Source organism: Panthera uncia, chromosome C2 (assembly GCF_023721935.1).
Source record: "Panthera uncia isolate 11264 chromosome C2, Puncia_PCG_1.0, whole genome shotgun sequence".
Taxonomy (NCBI): domain Eukaryota; kingdom Metazoa; phylum Chordata; class Mammalia; order Carnivora; family Felidae; genus Panthera; species Panthera uncia.
The window spans coordinates 145575536-145593979 of record NC_064810.1 but is presented as its reverse complement, the minus strand read 5'-3'; the positions used below and the strand labels follow the sequence as shown (position 1 = coordinate 145593979).

At 58.7% G+C, this 18444-nt stretch overlaps 2 protein-coding genes across 2 annotated transcripts; one reads left to right on the top strand and one right to left on the bottom strand.

Annotated features, from left to right (window-relative positions):
* Positions 1-437: 437 nt before the first annotated feature.
* Positions 438-7361, top strand: KLHL40 (kelch like family member 40). Its single transcript, XM_049629917.1, has 6 exons — positions 438-1679; positions 2999-3159; positions 3425-3532; positions 3743-3928; positions 5695-5841; positions 6671-7361. Exons 1-6 carry the CDS (start codon positions 516-518, stop codon positions 6780-6782), a joined length of 1878 nt encoding a protein of 625 aa, XP_049485874.1. The 5' UTR covers positions 438-515; the 3' UTR covers positions 6783-7361.
* A 97-nt stretch (positions 7362-7458) lies between these two features.
* HHATL (hedgehog acyltransferase like) lies at positions 7459-16942 on the bottom strand. The gene is made up of 12 exons (XM_049629898.1): positions 16771-16942; positions 14922-15040; positions 14448-14515; positions 13807-13920; positions 13498-13692; positions 12927-13136; positions 12409-12580; positions 11803-11947; positions 11649-11684; positions 8663-8864; positions 7901-8042; positions 7459-7696 (listed from the first exon to the last, which is right to left on the bottom strand). Exons 2-12 carry the CDS (start codon positions 15025-15027, stop codon positions 7572-7574), a joined length of 1515 nt encoding a protein of 504 aa, XP_049485855.1. The 5' UTR covers positions 15028-15040; positions 16771-16942; the 3' UTR covers positions 7459-7571.
* Positions 16943-18444: the final 1502 nt, after the last annotated feature.

Below are 18444 nucleotides of genomic sequence, written 5' to 3'. Positions count from 1 at the left end.
CCCAAGCACACTGAATCCAGGGGTGCCTGGGGTGAGATATACTCCAGGGAAGAAGATGGAAGCACCCAGACAGAAAGGCCCAGAAGGCATGAAGGAAGGGAGACCCTGGAAGAGGGATACCAATGCTTCCTCCCTGGACCGAGGGGCAGAGCTTGAGTCATTCCCTTCCTTCAGGGGTATTGCCTGACCAAGGAATGCAGTCTTAATTGCAACGGAACCTCGGTGTGCTCCATTTAGAAATGAGGCAGCGAGGCTCTCCTAGGCCCAGACACCCCACCCCCGTCCCATGAGCCCCTGGGGCTGAGTCAAGGCTGCCCTGGGAGGGGGCCTCCACCCAGCTGTCCCCTCTGCGTCATGTGCAGGAAGCCAGGCGGCTCGCCTTACAGGGTCTTGTCCACCTCTATATATAGCTCCGTGAAGACAGCTGCGTAGACTGAGAGCGGCCCAGAAGGAAAGCGGAGGAACAGAAAAAGGAGGCCCCCCTGGCCGGGCAGCGGCACCCCAAGCCACCCACCATGGCGCTGGGCTTGGAGCAGGCGGAGGAGCAGCGGCTGTACCAGCAGACGCTCCTGCAGGACGGGCTCAAGGACATGCTGGACCACGGCAAGTTCCTCGACTGTGTGGTGCGGGTAGGCGAGCGCGAGTTCCCGTGCCACCGCCTGGTGCTGGCCGCCTGCAGCCCCTACTTCCGGGCGCGCTTCCTGGCCGAGCCCGAGCAGGCCGGCGAGCTGCGCCTGGAGGAGGTGTCCCCGGACGTGGTGGCCCAGGTGTTGCACTACCTGTACACGTCGGAGATCGCGCTGGACGAGGCGAGCGTGCAGGACTTGTTCGCAGCAGCGCACCGCTTCCAGATCCCGTCCATCTTCACCATCTGCGTGTCTTTCCTACAGAAGCGCCTGTGCCTCGCCAACTGCCTGGCCGTCTTCCGCCTCGGCCTCCTCCTCGACTGCGCGCGCCTGGCCGTGGCCGCCCGCGACTTCATCTGCGCGCGCTTCTCACTGGTGGCGCGCGACGCCGACTTCCTCGGGCTCTCGGCCGACGAGCTCATCGCCATCATCTCCAGCGACGGCCTCAACGTGGAGAAGGAGGAGGCGGTGTTCGAGGCGGTGATGCGGTGGGCGGGCAGCGGCGACGCCAAGGCGCAGGCGGAGCGCCAGCGTGCGCTGCCCACCGTCTTCGAGAGCATACGCTGCCGCCTGCTGCCGCGCGCCTTCCTGGAGAGCCGCGTGGAGAACCACCCTCTTGTGCGTGCCCAGCCCGAGTTGCTGCGCAAGGTGCAGATGGTGAAGGACGCACACGAGGGCCGCCTCACTGTGCTGCGCAAGAAGAAGAAGGACAAGGGGAAGGAGGCAGCCGGGTCCAAGGCTGCTGACAAGGGCACAGGCGAAGCCAAGGCACAGGAGGAGCAGGTGGAGGAGGACGAACGTATCATACCCGGGATCCTCAATGACACTCTGCGCTTTGGCATGTTCCTGCAGGACCTCATCTTCATGATCAGCGAGGAGGGAGCCGTGGCCTATGATCCGGCAGCCAACGAGTGTTACTGTGCTTCCCTCTCCACCCAGATCCCTAAGAACCATGTCAGCCTTGTGACCAAGGAGAACCAGGTCTTTGTGGCCGGGGGCCTCTTCTACAACGAGGACAACAAAGAGGACCCCATGAGTGCTTACTTCTTGCAGGTGCCTGCCCAGCCCTGGGAGGGGCAGCCAGCGCTGGGTCCTGGGAATGGAGAGGGGCAGCCTCGGGGCCCAGGAGAGGCTTGTTCTACTTGTTGGGAGTGGCCATTGGGTCTAGGATGAGAAATACACGGGGGGGGGGGGGGGGGGTTGACCGAGCCACTTGCCTGAAGGTTGAAGACTGTTATAGGCAATTGACAATTAGTTACATAACTCCGATGTCTCAGTTTCAGGGGGATGTTGGCCCCAGGATGGTCTGATATGTTGGGGGCTCTATCTCTGCCCAGGAGTTGAGGTCAGACACAGTGAGAAAGGGGAGCAAGGTCAGCGTAGGGGTCTGGAGCCAGGGCCTTTGCATGAAGCCAGGACTGGAGTATAGAACAGAGTGTCCCAAAGGGATTTTCCTGCCTAGTCTTTTCACTGTACAGATGAGAAAATTGAGGCCCGCAAAGGGCCAATAGAGTGGGGTGTCCAGTCCAAGTGGTAGTGTAGTGTGGGATCTCGGAGGGCAGAGAGGACGGTTTCCTGGTGACTGGCCATGTAGGTTTGAGTCTTGCTATTTGGGGGGAATTTGGACGCGTGAAGGGGAAGGTAGGGTGTTTCTGCCTGGGGAATGGTAAGCAAGGGACAGAGACTGGAATGAACCTAGCCAGTGGTGTGCTCAGCGAGGCCTGACCAGGTGTGAGAGGGGTGAGGGGCAACACGGTGCCAGGGTTAAACCGGGGGCAGGGTGGGGGGACCGGGGGCGGCTCCACCAGTTACCAGCCAAGGCATATCGCGGGCACATTGTTTATTTTCTCCGGGCCTCCGTTTGTAAATGGGGATATTATTTTGCCTGCTTGGTAAGGTTGTTTGAAGGTTACTCGATGGTGATAAAGCGTTCATCCTCACACCGCTCAGCCTTCGGAAACTTTCCAGATAGATGAGCCTCTGATACCACCGTGTAAGACTGTGGAGGTGGTCGGGGCCACAGATTTACACTGTAGATCTTAAGAGATGAGTGGCAGAGCTGTATTTGGAGGTTTCCTGTAGAGTGGGATGTGGTGGAAAACAGGGCAGGCAGGCCTCACTTGCAGAGTTGTACTGGGGAAGGGACAGGACTTCGCGTGGGGTGCCCCATCCTGGCGCTGTAATGGTGGTTTCCGGGCGCCTAACCTCCGGAGGCCTCAGTTGTTCTTCGCCTGGCAGGAAGAGAGGGCACTGTCTCCAGGGATGACCTCCAGGCTGCTCTGGCCCCACCTGGAGGCCCGGGGTGGCTGGGCGGGGTGGAGCGGGGCCGGGGACGTGGGGGCCGGTGGCTGACTGGACGCCCGGCCCCGCAGTTTGACCACCTGGATTCCGAGTGGCTGGGAATGCCACCGCTGCCCTCGCCGCGCTGCCTCTTCGGCCTGGGAGAGGCTCTCAACTCCATCTACGTGGTCGGCGGCAGGGAGCTCAAGGACGGCGAGCGCAGCCTGGACTCGGTCATGTGCTACGACCGGCTGTGAGCGCGGGCCGGGGGCGGGGCGGGGCGGGGCGGCGCTGAGGGGCCCGGCGGCGGGGGCCCGAGCGAGAGCCGGGGCTGCGGGCGGGCGGAGGCGGGCTGGGTAGAGGCGGGGCGGTCGGCAGCGGGGTGCGAGAGGGACCTGGGGGGTGCCGGTAACGCACGGGGTGCGCTCCGAATGTGCGTCGGGTGGGCGGGCGACTGCAGAGACGCGGACCCAGCGCACGCCTGACCCCGGCGCTCGCCCTACTCCCGTCCGCTTCAGGTCGTTCAAATGGGGCGAATCGGACCCGCTGCCCTACGCTGTGTACGGCCACGCGGTGCTCTCCCATATGGACCTGGTCTACGTCATTGGCGGCAAGGGCAGTGACAGGTGAGGCTGGGGCCTGGAGCGGGCGCACGAGCGGGTTTGTAGGTTAGAGCGGGAGCACGGCCTCCCCAGGTTCTCCGGGGCTGGTGCGGGCTGCAGGGACCGAAGCCGAAGCCGAAGCCGAAGCCGAGGAGGGGCGCTGTGCTGCCGAAGCCGAGGAGGGGCGCTGTGCTCAGGCTCCTCCCCTCTCACTCAGTGTCCCCCACCTTCCAGGAAGTGCCTGAAGAAGATGTGTGTCTATGACCCTAAGAAGTTCGAGTGGAAGGAGCTGGCACCCATGCAGACTGCCCGCTCCCTCTTCGGGGCCACCGTCCACGACGGCCGCATTTTTGTAGCCGCTGGGGTCACAGACACGGGGCTGACCAGTTCAGCGGAAGTATACAGCATCGCGGACAACAAGTACGACTGTTTCCTGTCCCCCTTCGGCTGGGCAGCCAGGGACCAAGGGCCCCACTGTAACCGCCTGGCTGTGTGGCTTTGGGCCTGTTGGCCCTCTCCGTGTCTGTCCTGGCAGGACCCATAGTTGCTGCCCTGGGCGTCTGCTGTTGAGCTTGGACGTCAGCACAGACATAGCCTCTCTCCCCTGATCGGCAATGAGGCGGGCTTCCCCCACGAGGTGGGGCAAGGGGTATGGCCAGCTTGCTCTGCAGGAGAGAGCTCCCAGGAGTGGGGTGGGAGGTGCCAGGTTCCTCATTCAGAGACTCATACCAGGCAGTGGCCTGGTGCCAGGGATACAACGGTGACCAAAACGGATGCTGCCTGGTCCTGGGAGGTCGGGAGAAAACTGAGTTGGAAGTCCATTTGGACTTAGCCCACGAAAGGGATGGTGGGAGAAGGATGCCCCAGGCAGAGGGAAGTTGGTGCCAAGTTGGGCCTTGGCTCAGGGATGGTGGGTGGGCTGGAGAGGTGGCAGCAGGGCTGTGGGACTTTATCCTGAGGGCGGTGAAACGCCTGTGATGGGTTTTAGGCTCACATCTGTGTTTTATTAGATGACAGCTGATGCGGAGAACAGAGGAAAGATTTCCCAGGAGGCAGGGGTGCAGCTGTATAGCAAGGGAGGGTGGTGGCCTGGAGATGAGGGCACAGCAGAAATGGGGCAGAGGGGATGCACTAGAGAAAGACGTAGGCTAGGGCATCTCCCACTGTAATGCACACACGAATCTCCCAGGGATCATGTTAGAATGCAGATTCTAATTCTCAGGCCTGGGGAAGGCCCTGAGTGTGTCTTTGTAATAATTCCCCCTCCGCCCCCAGGTGATGCTGATCCCTTCTGGTCTACGAGCCACACCTTGAGCAGCTAGAGTTTAGGAGACAGAATAAATAGAATTTAGAGACTGGATGTTGGGGATAAGAGGGAGAAGTGGACGCCTTTGAGGCAGGGTGGGAGGCCATTTATTGGAGAACAGTTGGCATTAGATCAGAAACGTGAGGGTCCACTTAGGACCTGTGGATTTGAGGGAACTGGGGGCATCCAGGAGGAGCCCACCAGGGCAGGGAGAACGCTGAGCAGGGGTCAACAGAAAATGGAGGGGACGAGCTCCCTCGGGAGAGAGAGTGTAAGAAGGAGAAACCGAGGCCCGAACCCCAAGGGTTGGTGAGGGCAGATACATCATCCAGGAAGGAGCCTGAGGACAGGAGAGGGTAGGCAGGGGGGATGTGAGAAAGGCACATCAGCAGAGATGCCTGCTGTGCCTGGATTTTATGCTCTGTGGTGGCTGGGGACCTGAGTGCTGTTTTGGGGGTAGGGATGAAAGTCCAACTTCAGGGCCAGAGGAGGGGAGTGAAGACACCCTGAGAATAACTGGGCAGTGAAAGGAGAAGAAGGATGGGGCAGGGGCACCAGGAGAGGACTGCTCAGTGGCCGCTGAGGTAGTGAGCAAGCAAGAATTAGTTCAGGAGCAAAGGAGGGACACTGGGGAGATCTGTGGTGGATTTCACGGGACAGGCTGGATGCAATGACCAGGGGTCCATGAAGGGAAGTGGGAGGGGCAGGAGAAAGGGGAAGACCGGTGGGCAGTCCTGGGAGGGTCAGGACACAAGAGGTTGTGCTGGGAGCATGGGTGTCTGGGATTCAGGTTTCAAAGAGGTGCAGCTGAAGCTATGGGCACTGGGGCTCCTGAGGCCCCTGGGTGATGCACCTCTTCATGCCCCCTTCTCCCCACCAGGTGGGCACCCTTTGAGGCCTTCCCGCAGGAACGCAGCTCACTCAGCCTGGTCAGCCTGGCGGGCACCCTTTATGCCATCGGTGGCTTTGCCACACTGGAGACCGAGTCTGGAGAGCTGGTCCCTACAGAGCTCAATGACATCTGGAGGTGAGCCTGGCCCAGGGAGGTGAGGGGAAGCCTGAGCAAGGCTGATGCCCCACAGCAGGAACTGGCAAGCTCATTTGGGAGTGGGGCGATTCCTCTTCCAGGGAGTCCCATGGGGAAGGGCAGCAGACACACCCTGCTCGGCCCCTGGAATCAGGTACTCCAAGAGTCGGTCTCTCTGTGTGGCTGGCAAAGTCTGGGTTGACTCACAGGGTACCAAGTCCCACTGTGGAGCATCAGCCGTGTCTCAGTCAGGAGCTGACCCCAAGCTTAGGGCAGAGACCCACAGAAACAGGCCCCAGGGAGTAGAGGGGGCCCTGAAGAGGCAGCCAAGCTTTTCTTCCCTGCTCCATCCTGGAGAACTGGGGCCAGGATTGAGAAGAAGCTGGACTCCAGCTTCTCAGAACCATCACCTTCCATGCTGACCCTTCCTGGGGGTGGAGGGAAGAGGTTTCCGTGCTTGGGGCACCTGCTGCCGGCATGGGGGTGGGTGGAACTTGGGGACCGGGGCTTCTGGAGTGCTGAATACAGAATTGTCCAGAGGAGGGGCCATGGAGATGCAGGCCTTCCTGGAGGAGTGTGACAGTCCTTAAGAGGTGACCCTTCCTGGAATGTGGGGTGGCTGTTCTTTAAGGGTGGGCCTTGTGGCAGCCCCCTTTCCCAGGGCATGAGAATTCTCCAGGACCAGACCTTCCTGGAGATGGGCCTGGGGCCGGAGGGACAGTCCCCAGGGGTGGGCCTAGCATACCCAGCCACCCCTCCCTGCCGGGGCCCACTCTGCACTTGGCTGACCAAGCTCTGCGCTCCTGTCCCCAATCCCTCCCACCCCCAGATATAATGAGGATGAGAAGAAGTGGGAGGGCGTCCTGCGGGAGATCGCCTACGCAGCCGGTGCCACCTTCCTACCTGTGCGGCTCAACGTGCTGCGCCTGACCAAGATGTGACCAGCCCGGAGGGCCTGAACTTAGCATCCCTCCTGTCCTGTGGCCACACAGGCCCGCCATGTGGGGACTCCCGAGAGGAGGCTGGGAGAGGCCAGAACCCACCTGGATCCCGTTGTGCCGCCCGGGCTGCTGCTTTGGCAGGGGAGGGAGATTGCTGCCCAGTCCTAGCCTTTCCGGCAGGGATGAGGAACTGAAGGGCTCATAGGCGTCCCCATATCCTTGGTGTCCTTGTTCCATGAGCCAGAACCACAGAGAGGTGTCCCAGGCAGCATTCTGGCCCAGTCCCAGCTTGCGTGTGTGTGCGTGGGGAAATTTCCCCACGGGAAGCCATCTCCTTACCTGTCAGATGGGGAGTGTCCCCCTCAAGCACACCCTGCGGCCTGGATAAGTCACCTTCCTTAAGAAGAATAAAGTGCCTTCTGAGCAAGTAGCTCAGGGTCTGGAATCAGGTACTCCAAGAGTCAGTGACCAAGTGGTTGAAGATTCTGGGCTTCAACGTTCAGCTGCTGGGCTGGCCAGGTCAGCGGCCTCTGCACTCCACACAGGTTCTCCTCCACAGTCTGTGTGCACCAAGAGCCTGCCCCCCACTCCCTGGGGCCCAGAGCCTCCACCCCCTCATCCAGCATGGACAAGGAGCCAGGAGACCGCTGGGAGAAGGGACAGGGAACAGCCAAACTGTGGTAGAAAAAGTCTTTTATTCTATCAGTCAGGCCCCATCTGGCCTGGTCTGGGCCCGGGCCTGGGAACAGCTGAGCAGAACCCATCCCTCTCCCCTCTTCCTCCTCCCACCTACTCGGGCTTCTCTTTGTCCTGCTTCTGCTCCTCCTCTAGTGCTAGGGTTCGCTCTCGCTCCTTCACCAGCTGGACACCACAGTAGGTGACAAACAGGATGGCCAGAGTGGTCTGGGGGAACCCTGTGTGGGAAAGAGGTCATCAATGCGCAGGAGCAGGACCCCATCCCCAGTGACTCTTCTCATGCCTGTCCCCACTTGACTAGCCCTCCCTCTGAGTCCCCAGGGTGTTGGGTTGGGGTGGGGGCATTTCAGAAGGGCCAGAAAGTCACAGTCCTTAAGGTTGATGCCTGGCATTTTTTATAGTCACACCCCCCTTTCCCTCACCTGTGAGTAGCAGGCGCCTGGCAACCAGCTCTGTGAACTCCAGGCTGTTCAGGCTTACAAGGTTGTACATGATGATGGCCCAGAAGTTCATGGCCCCAAAGAGGGCCCGGACCCTGCGAGACATCTGCTCCGACAGAGAGGCCTGCCCAGTCCAGGAGAGCATTGGCAGTGGGGCAAGAGGGCCAGAGGAAAGAAGACATGGTTGGCCACAGGTCTTGCCCACATGGCCATCCCAGGTCCTGGGGATGGGCTTGGGTCTCTGAGAGCCCCCAGGTCAGCTCTCCCTTTTTTTTTTTTTTTTTTTATGTTTGTTTATTTATTTTTGAGAGAGAGAGCATGAGCGGGGGAGGGGCAGAGAGAGAGGGAGACACAGAATCCAAAGCAGGCTCCAGGCTCTGAGCTGTCAGCACAGAGCCTGACGAGGGGCTCAAACCCACGAACTGTGAGATCATGACCTGAGCTGAAGTTGGATGCTTAACTGAGCCACTCAGGCACCCAGCTCCCCCTCAGTGTTAAAGATGAGGACACGGATGACCAGAGAGAGGGGATAGTCTGGCCCAACACAGCCTGGTGCAGGTGTCCACTTCTCATAGAAGGAAGTGCTAGATACCCAAAGGGGGAGCCACTGCCCTGACAACAAGGAGGGTGTGCTGAGAAAGTTCTGGACGGGGGGGCCACATGTGGCTGGAAGACTCTAGAGAGCAGCAGTGCCACCCCCTCCAATGACCCAGCCAACCACTACCCCAGACCTTCCCCACTCACCTCAATTTGTGCTAGGGGCCCCAACTCAGCCAGCTTCTGCACCCAGAGCTCAAAGTTGAGGCCAAAGCAGTTAAGGAATGACCACAGGTAAACAATATCACAAGGTCCAAGCCACAGAGTGGTGATGGCAAATGTGGCCACAGTGGCCCCCAGCTCCGGGATCACCTCGGAGTGCTCCCCACCAATGTGGTCATACACATACCTGCAAGAAAGGCAGGAGAAAGGACAAGCAAGAGTGTGGGTGAGGGCAAGTAGGAGATGGGCAAAGGATACACAACAGGGGCAGCCCTCCTCAACGCTATCACCCTGGGCACATTTTATCCAGAGGAGGCTGCCTCTGCTCTACCCAACTTCAGAAGGTGCAAGGCTCAGCTTTGAATTCCCTATCTCCTATCCATTCCCTAAGTGATCTCATCCAGACCCAAGACTTTGAACACTGCCTCTATGCTGATGAGCCCCAAATCTGTGTCTTTAGCCTGCTCCCTTGATTCATACATTTCCCTGTCACTAGACATCTCACTTGAATGACTGATTCCCCCATCCCTATCCAAACCCGCTGCATCCTTATCTCAGATGATGACACTTCCATTCATTCAGTTGCACCCAGAAGCCTCGGTGCCATTTTGGACTATCAAGTCCCCTCTCCACGTCCAAGCCAGCAAATTCTATAGGCTCCACCCAGTCCTGACCACTGCTGCCACCCCAATTACCACCCTCATCCAGCCGATCATCTCCTCACATAGATTATTGCAAGAGCCTCTTAAGCCATTTCTCTGCTTCTCCCTTTGGCCCCCTACCATCCATTCTCCCCCCTACAGCAGCTAGAGGCATCTTTTAAGAGTGTAAGTCAGATCACATGACTTCCACCCTCCCCCAGCGGCTCCCCATTACATTTAGAAGAAACCACCTCTCTACTAAGTCTAGAAGATCCCTCCCTGACCTCATCACCCACCATTTCCCCCCTCATTCATGCATGCTTTTGCCTTACTGGCTTTCCTGTCCCTCAGGCAAACATAGCTGGTTCCTGCCTCAAGCCTATGCACTTGTTCCTTCTCTCTGGACTTCTCTTCCTCAGATTTCCTTATCACTCAATACTCTATTCAAATAGCTTCTCACAGAGGCCTGCCCGGACCACAACTGTAGAAGCTTCTATCCTGTGGCCAGCTTCTATCCCATTACACTTGTTATATTTTTTTTCATAACGCTTACCACTCTCTAAAATTATTTATGTGTTTGTTTACCTGTTTATGGTCTGTTTCTCCCCACTAGACTGTAAGCTCCATGAGTTCAGGGTCTTTGCCATGTTCACTGCTGTATCCCCAGTGCCTAGAACAGTGCCTGGCACATAGTAGGTTCTCAATAAATATTTGTTAAACAAATTCAGTAGAAGACCCCTTGAGTAACTGGCCTCACCATGCCTTGACCTCTTCATTGCCAATGGCTTCTTCTCCACATCAACTCAGCCACCCACTCCCATGGACAAACTCCAACTTTGTCACCTCCTGAAATTTCACTCCTTCCTAATTACCATTCTCGACCAGCCCCTCCTGATGTGGCCTCCCACCTCCACTTCTTCAATTTCACTGACCCCTCTGCCCCTTCCTCATCTTAAGACCCTATCTTTACCATCATCTTTAATGGGCTTAAATTCAATGAGTCATCATTATAAATAATCTAAAACCCTGTATCCTTCACTTCTTCCTTCTCACCCATCTGAGAGAGCCCAATCCCCCACTTTCTCCTCACCTGCACCCAAGAAGCTAAGCCCTAATAAGGAAAATCTCACACCTTCACATATTAGTGTCCAAAAATCCACTACCTTCAACCCCACCTGGGCTCTCAATGCCACGGTTTCTCTGGTCAGCTTCGTCTGCCATGCTCTGCAGTGGTTATGCCACCCTTATCTCTCCCACAACGTGAATGGGTGTGGTGGGCGAGCTAGCCAGGAGGAAAGCAGACACAAAGATGCCGCCTCCCTCCATGCCCAACTCTGCATCTCTCAGCTGGTGACCTTGCCTCCCACTTCATGGAGAAAACCAAAGCCTTCAGGTGGATCCCTTACTTCTCTACACTCATCTGCCATTCTGCTTCCATGATGGCTTCTCTTCCTCCTCCCTGTCCCAAAGCCAAGCTGCTGCCTAGCTCTGGTTCCATCACCTCCCAGAGACCTTACGCTAACAATCACCCCTGTATTCTGCCTCCCCAGCTTATACTTCCTTCTAGCAACCAAGCATGTCCCATTGTTTGCTGTCTGAAGACACCTCACCTCTCCCTTCAGTCACTCCTCTGTGTTCCCCCCTCAGTAGCTTCCCCAGCAGCATCTGGCCCAGCTGCCCCCACAATGCCTGGTTGGTCTCCCTTTGTTTCCAGGCTGTCATGTGGTCTTGACCGTTCTGCTCCTCTGACCATGCCTTTCAGTCCCTTCTACGGTTCTCCCTTTCCCCCCAATGGGAGTCCTTCCAGCTCCAATCTCAGCTACGCTTAGTCTCCTCTTCTTTGCTCTCTCTCTCCTGGAGACTTAATGCACTCGCAAGGACCAAAGACTACCCTCCCACATTCATGACGCTCAGAGCTGCATCAGTTGGCCAGACTTCTCTGGACCCCAGACCCTCAGACCCAACCACCTCTCTGAACCTCCACAATGATGTCTCCCAGATCTTACCAGACATTTCTCACACTGAACCCCTCTCTGGATGCTGCACCTCCCAGATAGGAATCTGGGAGTCATCACCCTCTCCTTCCCAGTCCCTCAATCCATGGCCAAGTCCTGTCCAGGCTCCCCCTGGTGTGTCTCCAACCATCTCTCACCTCCAATGCCCCCATCCACGTCCAAACCTCTGTCTTTCACCTAGACCTCTGCGATGACCTCCTCCTTGCTTCCTCTGGCCCAGGGCTGATCTTTTAGAACGTGGACCAGTCTCTGCACTGCCCTGCTCAGACACCTGGCAGTTTGATGTGACCATTGCCCCACCCCACCCCAACTCACTTGCAAAGCCAGTCGTTGATGCCACGGTCGAAGTGCCTGAGGGAGAAGAGTGGATGGGAGTCATCAGCCAGTAGCAGAGCTCCAGGGGAGTGGGGGAAAGAGGCTACGGGAAAGTGGGGATCCCCGTGGCGTGTCCCCGGGATCTCGCACTTACGTTTCCGCGAAGACGTAGAGTGCGGTGATGCACTTGGGAGGCTGCGGCGGGTCCAAGTGGTCAAGGCGAGCCACGGTGTTGACCACGCTGAAGAGCACGGCCGCCTTCACCCAGTCGTACACCAGGTTTGAATAGGCTAGGCCAGCTGGGGACAGGGTGTCGTCACTGCCTGGGGGGCGTCGCGCGGGTCTTCGCTCCCCGGATCCCCAAATCCCAGGAGGGGGTGGCGCAGAGCCAGGGTCTCCCCTACAGACTTTCTCCACAGTGCGTAGGGGAGGTCCTTGCACCCGGCCAGCCCCCACAGAGACCCCGTCCCTACTTCCTGGGGGAGGAGCTGGACTGGGCCCGCCCCGGGGAGACCCCTTCCCGGTTGTGGAAGTCAACCCCAAGGCCCAGTGGGGCCGGCTTTAGCCCCAACCGCTCTGGCCTCGCAGAACAAAGCGATCTCCAAGTCCCCGGCATTTCAAAGAATAAGTCCCCGTCCCCCCACCCTTGGATAGGTGCAGTGCCCTCTCAGGGTGTCAGCTTCCCCAGCTGTGACGCCATGGGGGCGCAGAGGGTCTTTTGGTCTTTCCCAGCCCCTGTTCTGGCTCAACGCGCACCCACCGAGGGCGCTGTCCGGGAGGCGGTTGGCAAACTTGAGGTCGTTGGGGATGGTGAGGATGTAGAAGAAGTGGAAGAAGATGTCCACGGCCATGACGGCCACCACGCTGAGGCCGGCCTGGGCCTGGATGCGCCACAGCTCACCCTCGCGCCTCACCGGCTCCACCTGGCTCATCTGGGGGATGCCAAGTGTCTGAGTGGGGAGGCAAGCCTTGCCGGAGGAATCCTTTCTGAATGAGGAGGCACCAACTGCCCGGGGATCCGAGGCTGAGGGGAGACGCGGCTTCATCCTGGCAGCCTTGCCCGGGAGTGGAGACACTTCTCCACCGGGTGATCCTTGTCTGAAGGGGGAATGTGGCCCCATGCTGGGGTCTGAGGAGGCAGGCCACTACGGCTTCATCCTGGGGTCATGCCTGAGGATGGGGACACAGCCTGCCCTGGGAGTCCTATCTGAGATGGGAGCCCCTCTCTGAACACCGGGCCCCAGCCCTGCTCTGGGGGTCCACAGGGTGTCCTCTCACCTGGGTGTGGAAACGATCAAAGGTCATGATGGGCCCGAAGAAGAAGAAAGGCAGGTAGAAGTTGTACTTGAGCAGGTCAGCTAGGGAGTAGCGGCGATCGGGGTGGGCACAGCTCTCCAGCGCAAAGCTGGTACAACGCAGCACTGTGAAACCGCTGCCCCCGTGGAACAGCACCTCTTGAAGATCAAAAGTGCCTGTTACAAACCCGCTCTGGATGGGAGAGAATAGGCCGCCAGCTCACCAGGTGCCCCTGTCTCTGGGAAGCCCACCCAGCTTCCCACAGGGGCCCAGCCTTGTCCTGCCCCTTCCTGTCTTGCCCAGAGTCAGTCAACACTGGCCACTGAGGGCTAATTCATGTTAAGTGCTTGGACAGAGCAGGAAACCACCTGTCCCTGCTGCAGTGGATGGGGCCACTTTGTGGGCAGGTCTATGCCACAGTCAAAGGCTTGGAGACAGGTGGGAAAGTGAAGGAAATGCTTGGGGAGACTCAGGAGGTAAGGGCTCTGGATGGAGTGAGAAGTTTGGGGTTCTATTCCTGCACCCTCCGCCCTTGCTGCTCCCCATTGCACACCTGCCAGGAGATTAGAGGATCAAGCTTGAAGGAGGCAAGGCTGGCCAGGCCAAGGCCGAGACAGAGCCAGGGCTGGCCCAAGAGTGAGGCCACATAGAGGCTGACACAGTGGCCAAGTAGCAGCAGCAGGTACCAAGGACCCATCGTGCCCAGCACAGCCAGGGCCCCATACACGGCATACATCCAGGAGCGGAGCTGTAGACAGGGAGAAGGAATGGCTTATCTATCCATACAAATGGAGGTGGGACCCCAACCCTTGTAGCTGAGGGGGAGTTGCAGGGGAGGCTAGGGTGGCCCAGTCCAGCTCACCTGGGGGGCAACCATCGTGCAGAGTTTAGCAAACAGCACATGTCCAGAGAGGGCGAAGATGATGACATTGCGGAAGGAGGTGAACCACATCACCCACTCGAAGTCAGCCACATCCTGGGGCAGGCCCGGGCAGGTTAAAGAGGGGCAGGGGGCAGGATGGGCTGGCACTTTGGCTGATCAGAGTCCCAGCACCCCTCCAGCCCCTGTATTCTTATGCAGTAGAGGACAGCAATAGCTGAGGTCCTTGCCTTCCCCAGCCAGGTAGGTAGAGAGGAGTGAGGGGCACCATGTGAGCTGCCCTGCCCCTCAAAGCTCCCCTTCTGTCCAGCATATTGCTTCCCATTACACCATTATTGCACTGTTCCTGGGAAGGGTGGTTCTGGAGGCCCCTGCTGAAGCATGTCTCAATTTATTTGCTAAACGAACAGTGTCTGGGTCAGGCTTGATGTGGCCCCAGGAGGACACAGGATGGGCCAGTGGAGAAACTGAAGGCATTGAAGCTCAAGCCACAGACCCTCCCCACTGTGAGTCCTCTGTTACATGGGAATATCTGGAATAGGAGAGTCAGGAAGGGTCTGGGATGGGAGAGACATGCCAAGGGTAAGGGACCTCAGTCAGGGATCCTGGGGTGTGGGACCTACCATCTTCCGGCCAATATACTCCCAGCCAGGTCGCACAGACTCCCGGAAGGCCTTCCGGTGGGCCCCATCTGAGAACAGAAAGTGGCCTTAGTGGGGGCTGGGGAGGACTCCACACACACACACACACACACACACTCACACCTGCCCCTACAGCAAGGCTGACTCCCACCCTAGAGAAAGGGGAATGGGTCTAGGTCGGTCTCTCTTTCTCTCTGCCTCTGTTTCTCTCTGGGTCTCACTGTGTGTCTGGGGCCAGGTCTCTGACTGTATCCCTGAGTGTCTAAGTCTCTCTCTCTCTCTCTGTGGCTCTGTGTGCAGGTCTCTGTAGTGTCTCTGCATCTGTCTCTCCCTGTGACTACGCCTAGCTCAGCCCAACCCCCTGGGCCTAGGGAATATGTTGGCCTTGCTGGGTGGAACCCTGAGGCCCCAAGGGGAAGAAGATTCCCACCCTCTGCTCCAGAGCCCGGCTGTTACCTTGTGAAGCTTCTAGGAGGCCCCGGCTAGCATAGGCCAGAGCGCCACTCAGCACCAGGGAGTACAAGCCCAGCTCCGCCGCGGGCAACGCTGTCTTGATGCCCATAGCCTGGATGGTGCTGGGGGAGACAGATCGAGTGAGGGCACTGCTGCCCCCCTGCCCTGCCTAGCCCCATCTCATGGTGCCCCACAAAGGTGATGGGGATCCCATTCTGAAGAGAGATTGCCCCTCCTGCCCTTCAGAGATCTCATGCTATTATCCTCCCCTCCCCTCTCCCCATTCCTCACACACCTGCCAATATACCGTGTCCCTTCCTAGCTGCTACTCCCACTCCCACCCTGCCCATTGAAGGCTCTTGAAAACATAAGCTTCACTCTCAGCCTGTCTGCCTCATCTTCATTTAATCTTTCATACCTCTCAGGGAGACCGGTCCCCACCTTTTGCTCAAACTGCTTCTGCCAGGGCCTCAGATAACCTTCGTGTGGAAGAACCCTATATCACCTCAATCATGTTTCTGGCCCCAAGGGTCCCCACACCCCTCAGTAAGCCTCCTTTAGCTCCTAGCAATGCCCCACTCACCTCAACATCCCCTTCTCTGATTCCCACACCCCTCCAGAGCTGCCTTTACTTCCCTGAGAGCTCAAGACCCCCAAGGTCCTGTCCCCAGCATCAAGCTTCCTTACCTCTCATTCAGCCTCCAGCCTTTCACTGACTCCCATTGCCCCAACCAGCCTCTGAGCCCCAGTCTGCCACTTCCGTGGTCCCTGCCTGTGTCCGTGGCCACACCAGCCCCACTCTCTCAGTACTTGTGTATTCAGGCCCTGGATACTGGCTGGAGGCGGTGCTATTTGAAGAGGTGCCCCAGGGTAGTGGGTGTGGGGCCAGGCAGGGCCAGGCGGGCACCAGGGAGGGTGCTGGCCACTGTCCAAGGTGCTGACTGGTATCGGGCTCACGGTGAGCCTAGCCACTCCCTCCTTCCGGGGCCTAGTTCATCCTCAGGAGTCCTGCTGGGCCATCCCTTCCTATCCCCTCCTAGACTGCAGCCTGGTCTGGGGCCTTCCCGAGGGTACATTGGTTAACAGACCCAGGGCCAAATTAAAGGGAGAAACATGTATAGGCACCTTCTGGGCCTGGGCTGGGCCAAGAGGTGGCTGGCATGACCCTGTCTTCCACCCTTGATCCTCCCCCAAATCTTCCTTACCAGCACCACAACCAGCTCTCCTGGGCCCCCAGAGTTGGCATTCTCCCGACTACATAGATAGAGGGGTCATGGACCAGAGCGGGACGGGGAACTGTCAAGGTCACACAGTGAGCCTGGGACAGGATTGTGTGTTCTCAGTGAGCTGTCTGGAATCTCAGATAAGAGAAGAGCATTGCTGCCCCTGCCCATACAAGGGGGCTTCCCAGCCTGACTTCTGCACTGTTGGGCTGAGGGCTGAGGCAGCTCCTCATCGGCCAGGTGGGGGCAGGGAGGCCTGGAGGATCGGGTTATTGGAGCAGGAGCTTGAAACCGGAGCACAGTGAAGAGCCCGCGAAATAGCTTTGTCAGCTGCCTCCCACTTGCTACTTTCCAATTTTAGCTCCCCATGGCCGGTGCAGGGTGTCTCCAGTGAGGCCCCTGTGAGCAGGGCCAGGGCTGGCCCCCGGCCTCGGACCTCTTCCGATAGACCCCTGGAACCTAGGCTACCCTGTGGACACAGGGGTGCCCCTGCCCCCTGGTCCTGCCTACCTTAGGTACACCTGGGGTAAAAGACTGCTTTGGGGCCTGAAGTCTGGGATGAGGGGCCTGAGGTGGGCTCCACAGGTCTCAAGGACCCCAGAGTGGCTGCATCCCCAGATGGCACTGACCTTGAGGAGGTTGTGAGGGACCCTGGCACACTGCCCACCTCGGGCTCCGGGGTCCTGCGTCCGACCTTGCGTCCGTCCGACCAGCTAGGCTCTGGGGCCACGGTGGGGTGTGTCCAGCCCTGGGGTCCCCACCCCCTCAAGGCTATGAGCGGTGAGTGGTGACAGCAGGAGGAGGGTGGAGGAGGGCAGGGAGGAGGTGGCCTTCCTGGAGCGGAGCTGAGCAGAGTGGAGCAGAGCCGAGCGCTGCAGAGCTGCTGGCCACAGGGAGCCGCAGGGAGGATTGTGGGGGGGGCAAGGGCGGGGGAAGGGGTGGCCAGTGGCATAGGCTCCAACAGGGACACCTGGGCCTCACTCCAACCTGCCTCTTCTGGTCTATAGAGCCTGTGTCTCCCTCTCACTGCTATCCAGGACTCCCCTCTTCCAGGAAGCCTTCCGGACAGCCCCTACTGGCTTTGTGCCCTGCCCCCACTGCACACACACACACACACACACACATGCACACTTCATGCGCAGCTCGGTACTCTAGCCTGCACCTTTACATGTGAACTCCCAAGGGCCGTCCCAGGGCAGATCCATCTAGCCCCCTGCCCTGGTTGATTTCATCATGCCAAGAGTCCTAACTGGCCAGGCATCAGTGCCTGAGGCAGGACTGTCTTAACTAGTAGGGCTGGAACTGGCATGAGACATGTGGCAGAGGGGGCCCCATACTTCAGCCCTGTCCCACAGGCAGTTGCCCAAGTGGAGGGGTGCTAGCAGGGTCACTTGGCAAGGCTTGAATATGTATGTGGAGTGGCTGGCATCCTCTTGAGTGTCCCTAACCGACCAGGAGCTCTCTGGGGGCAGCAGGACAGGGCCCTCACTCACAGAAGGGGCAGCCAAGGCCTCAGTCCAGCCTTCCCAATGCAGAAGGGTACACTGAAGAACCCACAGAGAGGACAGGAACATCTGCTAGTCTCCCTTTAGGATGAGAGCCTCGAGTCTAAGGGAGCTGTATATACTTGTGCCGTGTCTGTGGGGGCCTGTCCAGGCATGTGCAGTGAGGAGGGTCTGGGGTCGGTGGAAGAGTGGCGTTGAAGGAGCTGTGTGACTGAAACAAATCACAGGACAGGTCCTGGAGCTCCTGCTGATCTCTGGACCCCAGCCACAGGCTCAGCTGAGGATGGGGAAGGAAGGGGCTGTTCCTCCCCCCTCCCCTAGCAGGGCAACTTCCAGAGCCTGACCAAGGTCTGGGAAGGGGAGAGAGAGTCCCCTATCCTCCCATAATGCCCTTAGGCAATGAGCTCCCTCCCAGGCAGACACACTGGCCCAGAGGAAGAAGCAAGGAGACCCCCGCACACACACCACACAGAATGACACAGTGGCCTTCGTCATGGTGCCTGGCCCTGAGAAGTGTACGTGGAGATTACTGCACGGTATAGGGGCTGGGTGAGGGCTGCAGCTGGGATCATGGGTCACACTGGAGGAGGGATGGATGCCTGAGCCAGACTTCAGGGCTTAGGGAGGGCTTCCTGGGCAGGGGTGGGGTGCGGCACACCCGAGTGGAGTCCTGAGGTAGAGTCAGTGGTTATTAGAAGGGTAGTAAGTTAACCCCAGTAGCCAGGCACTGTTCTAAGGCTTTACATGGACTCTTTAATGTCACCACAACCCCTAGGGAAGGTGTTACCATTTCCCCCA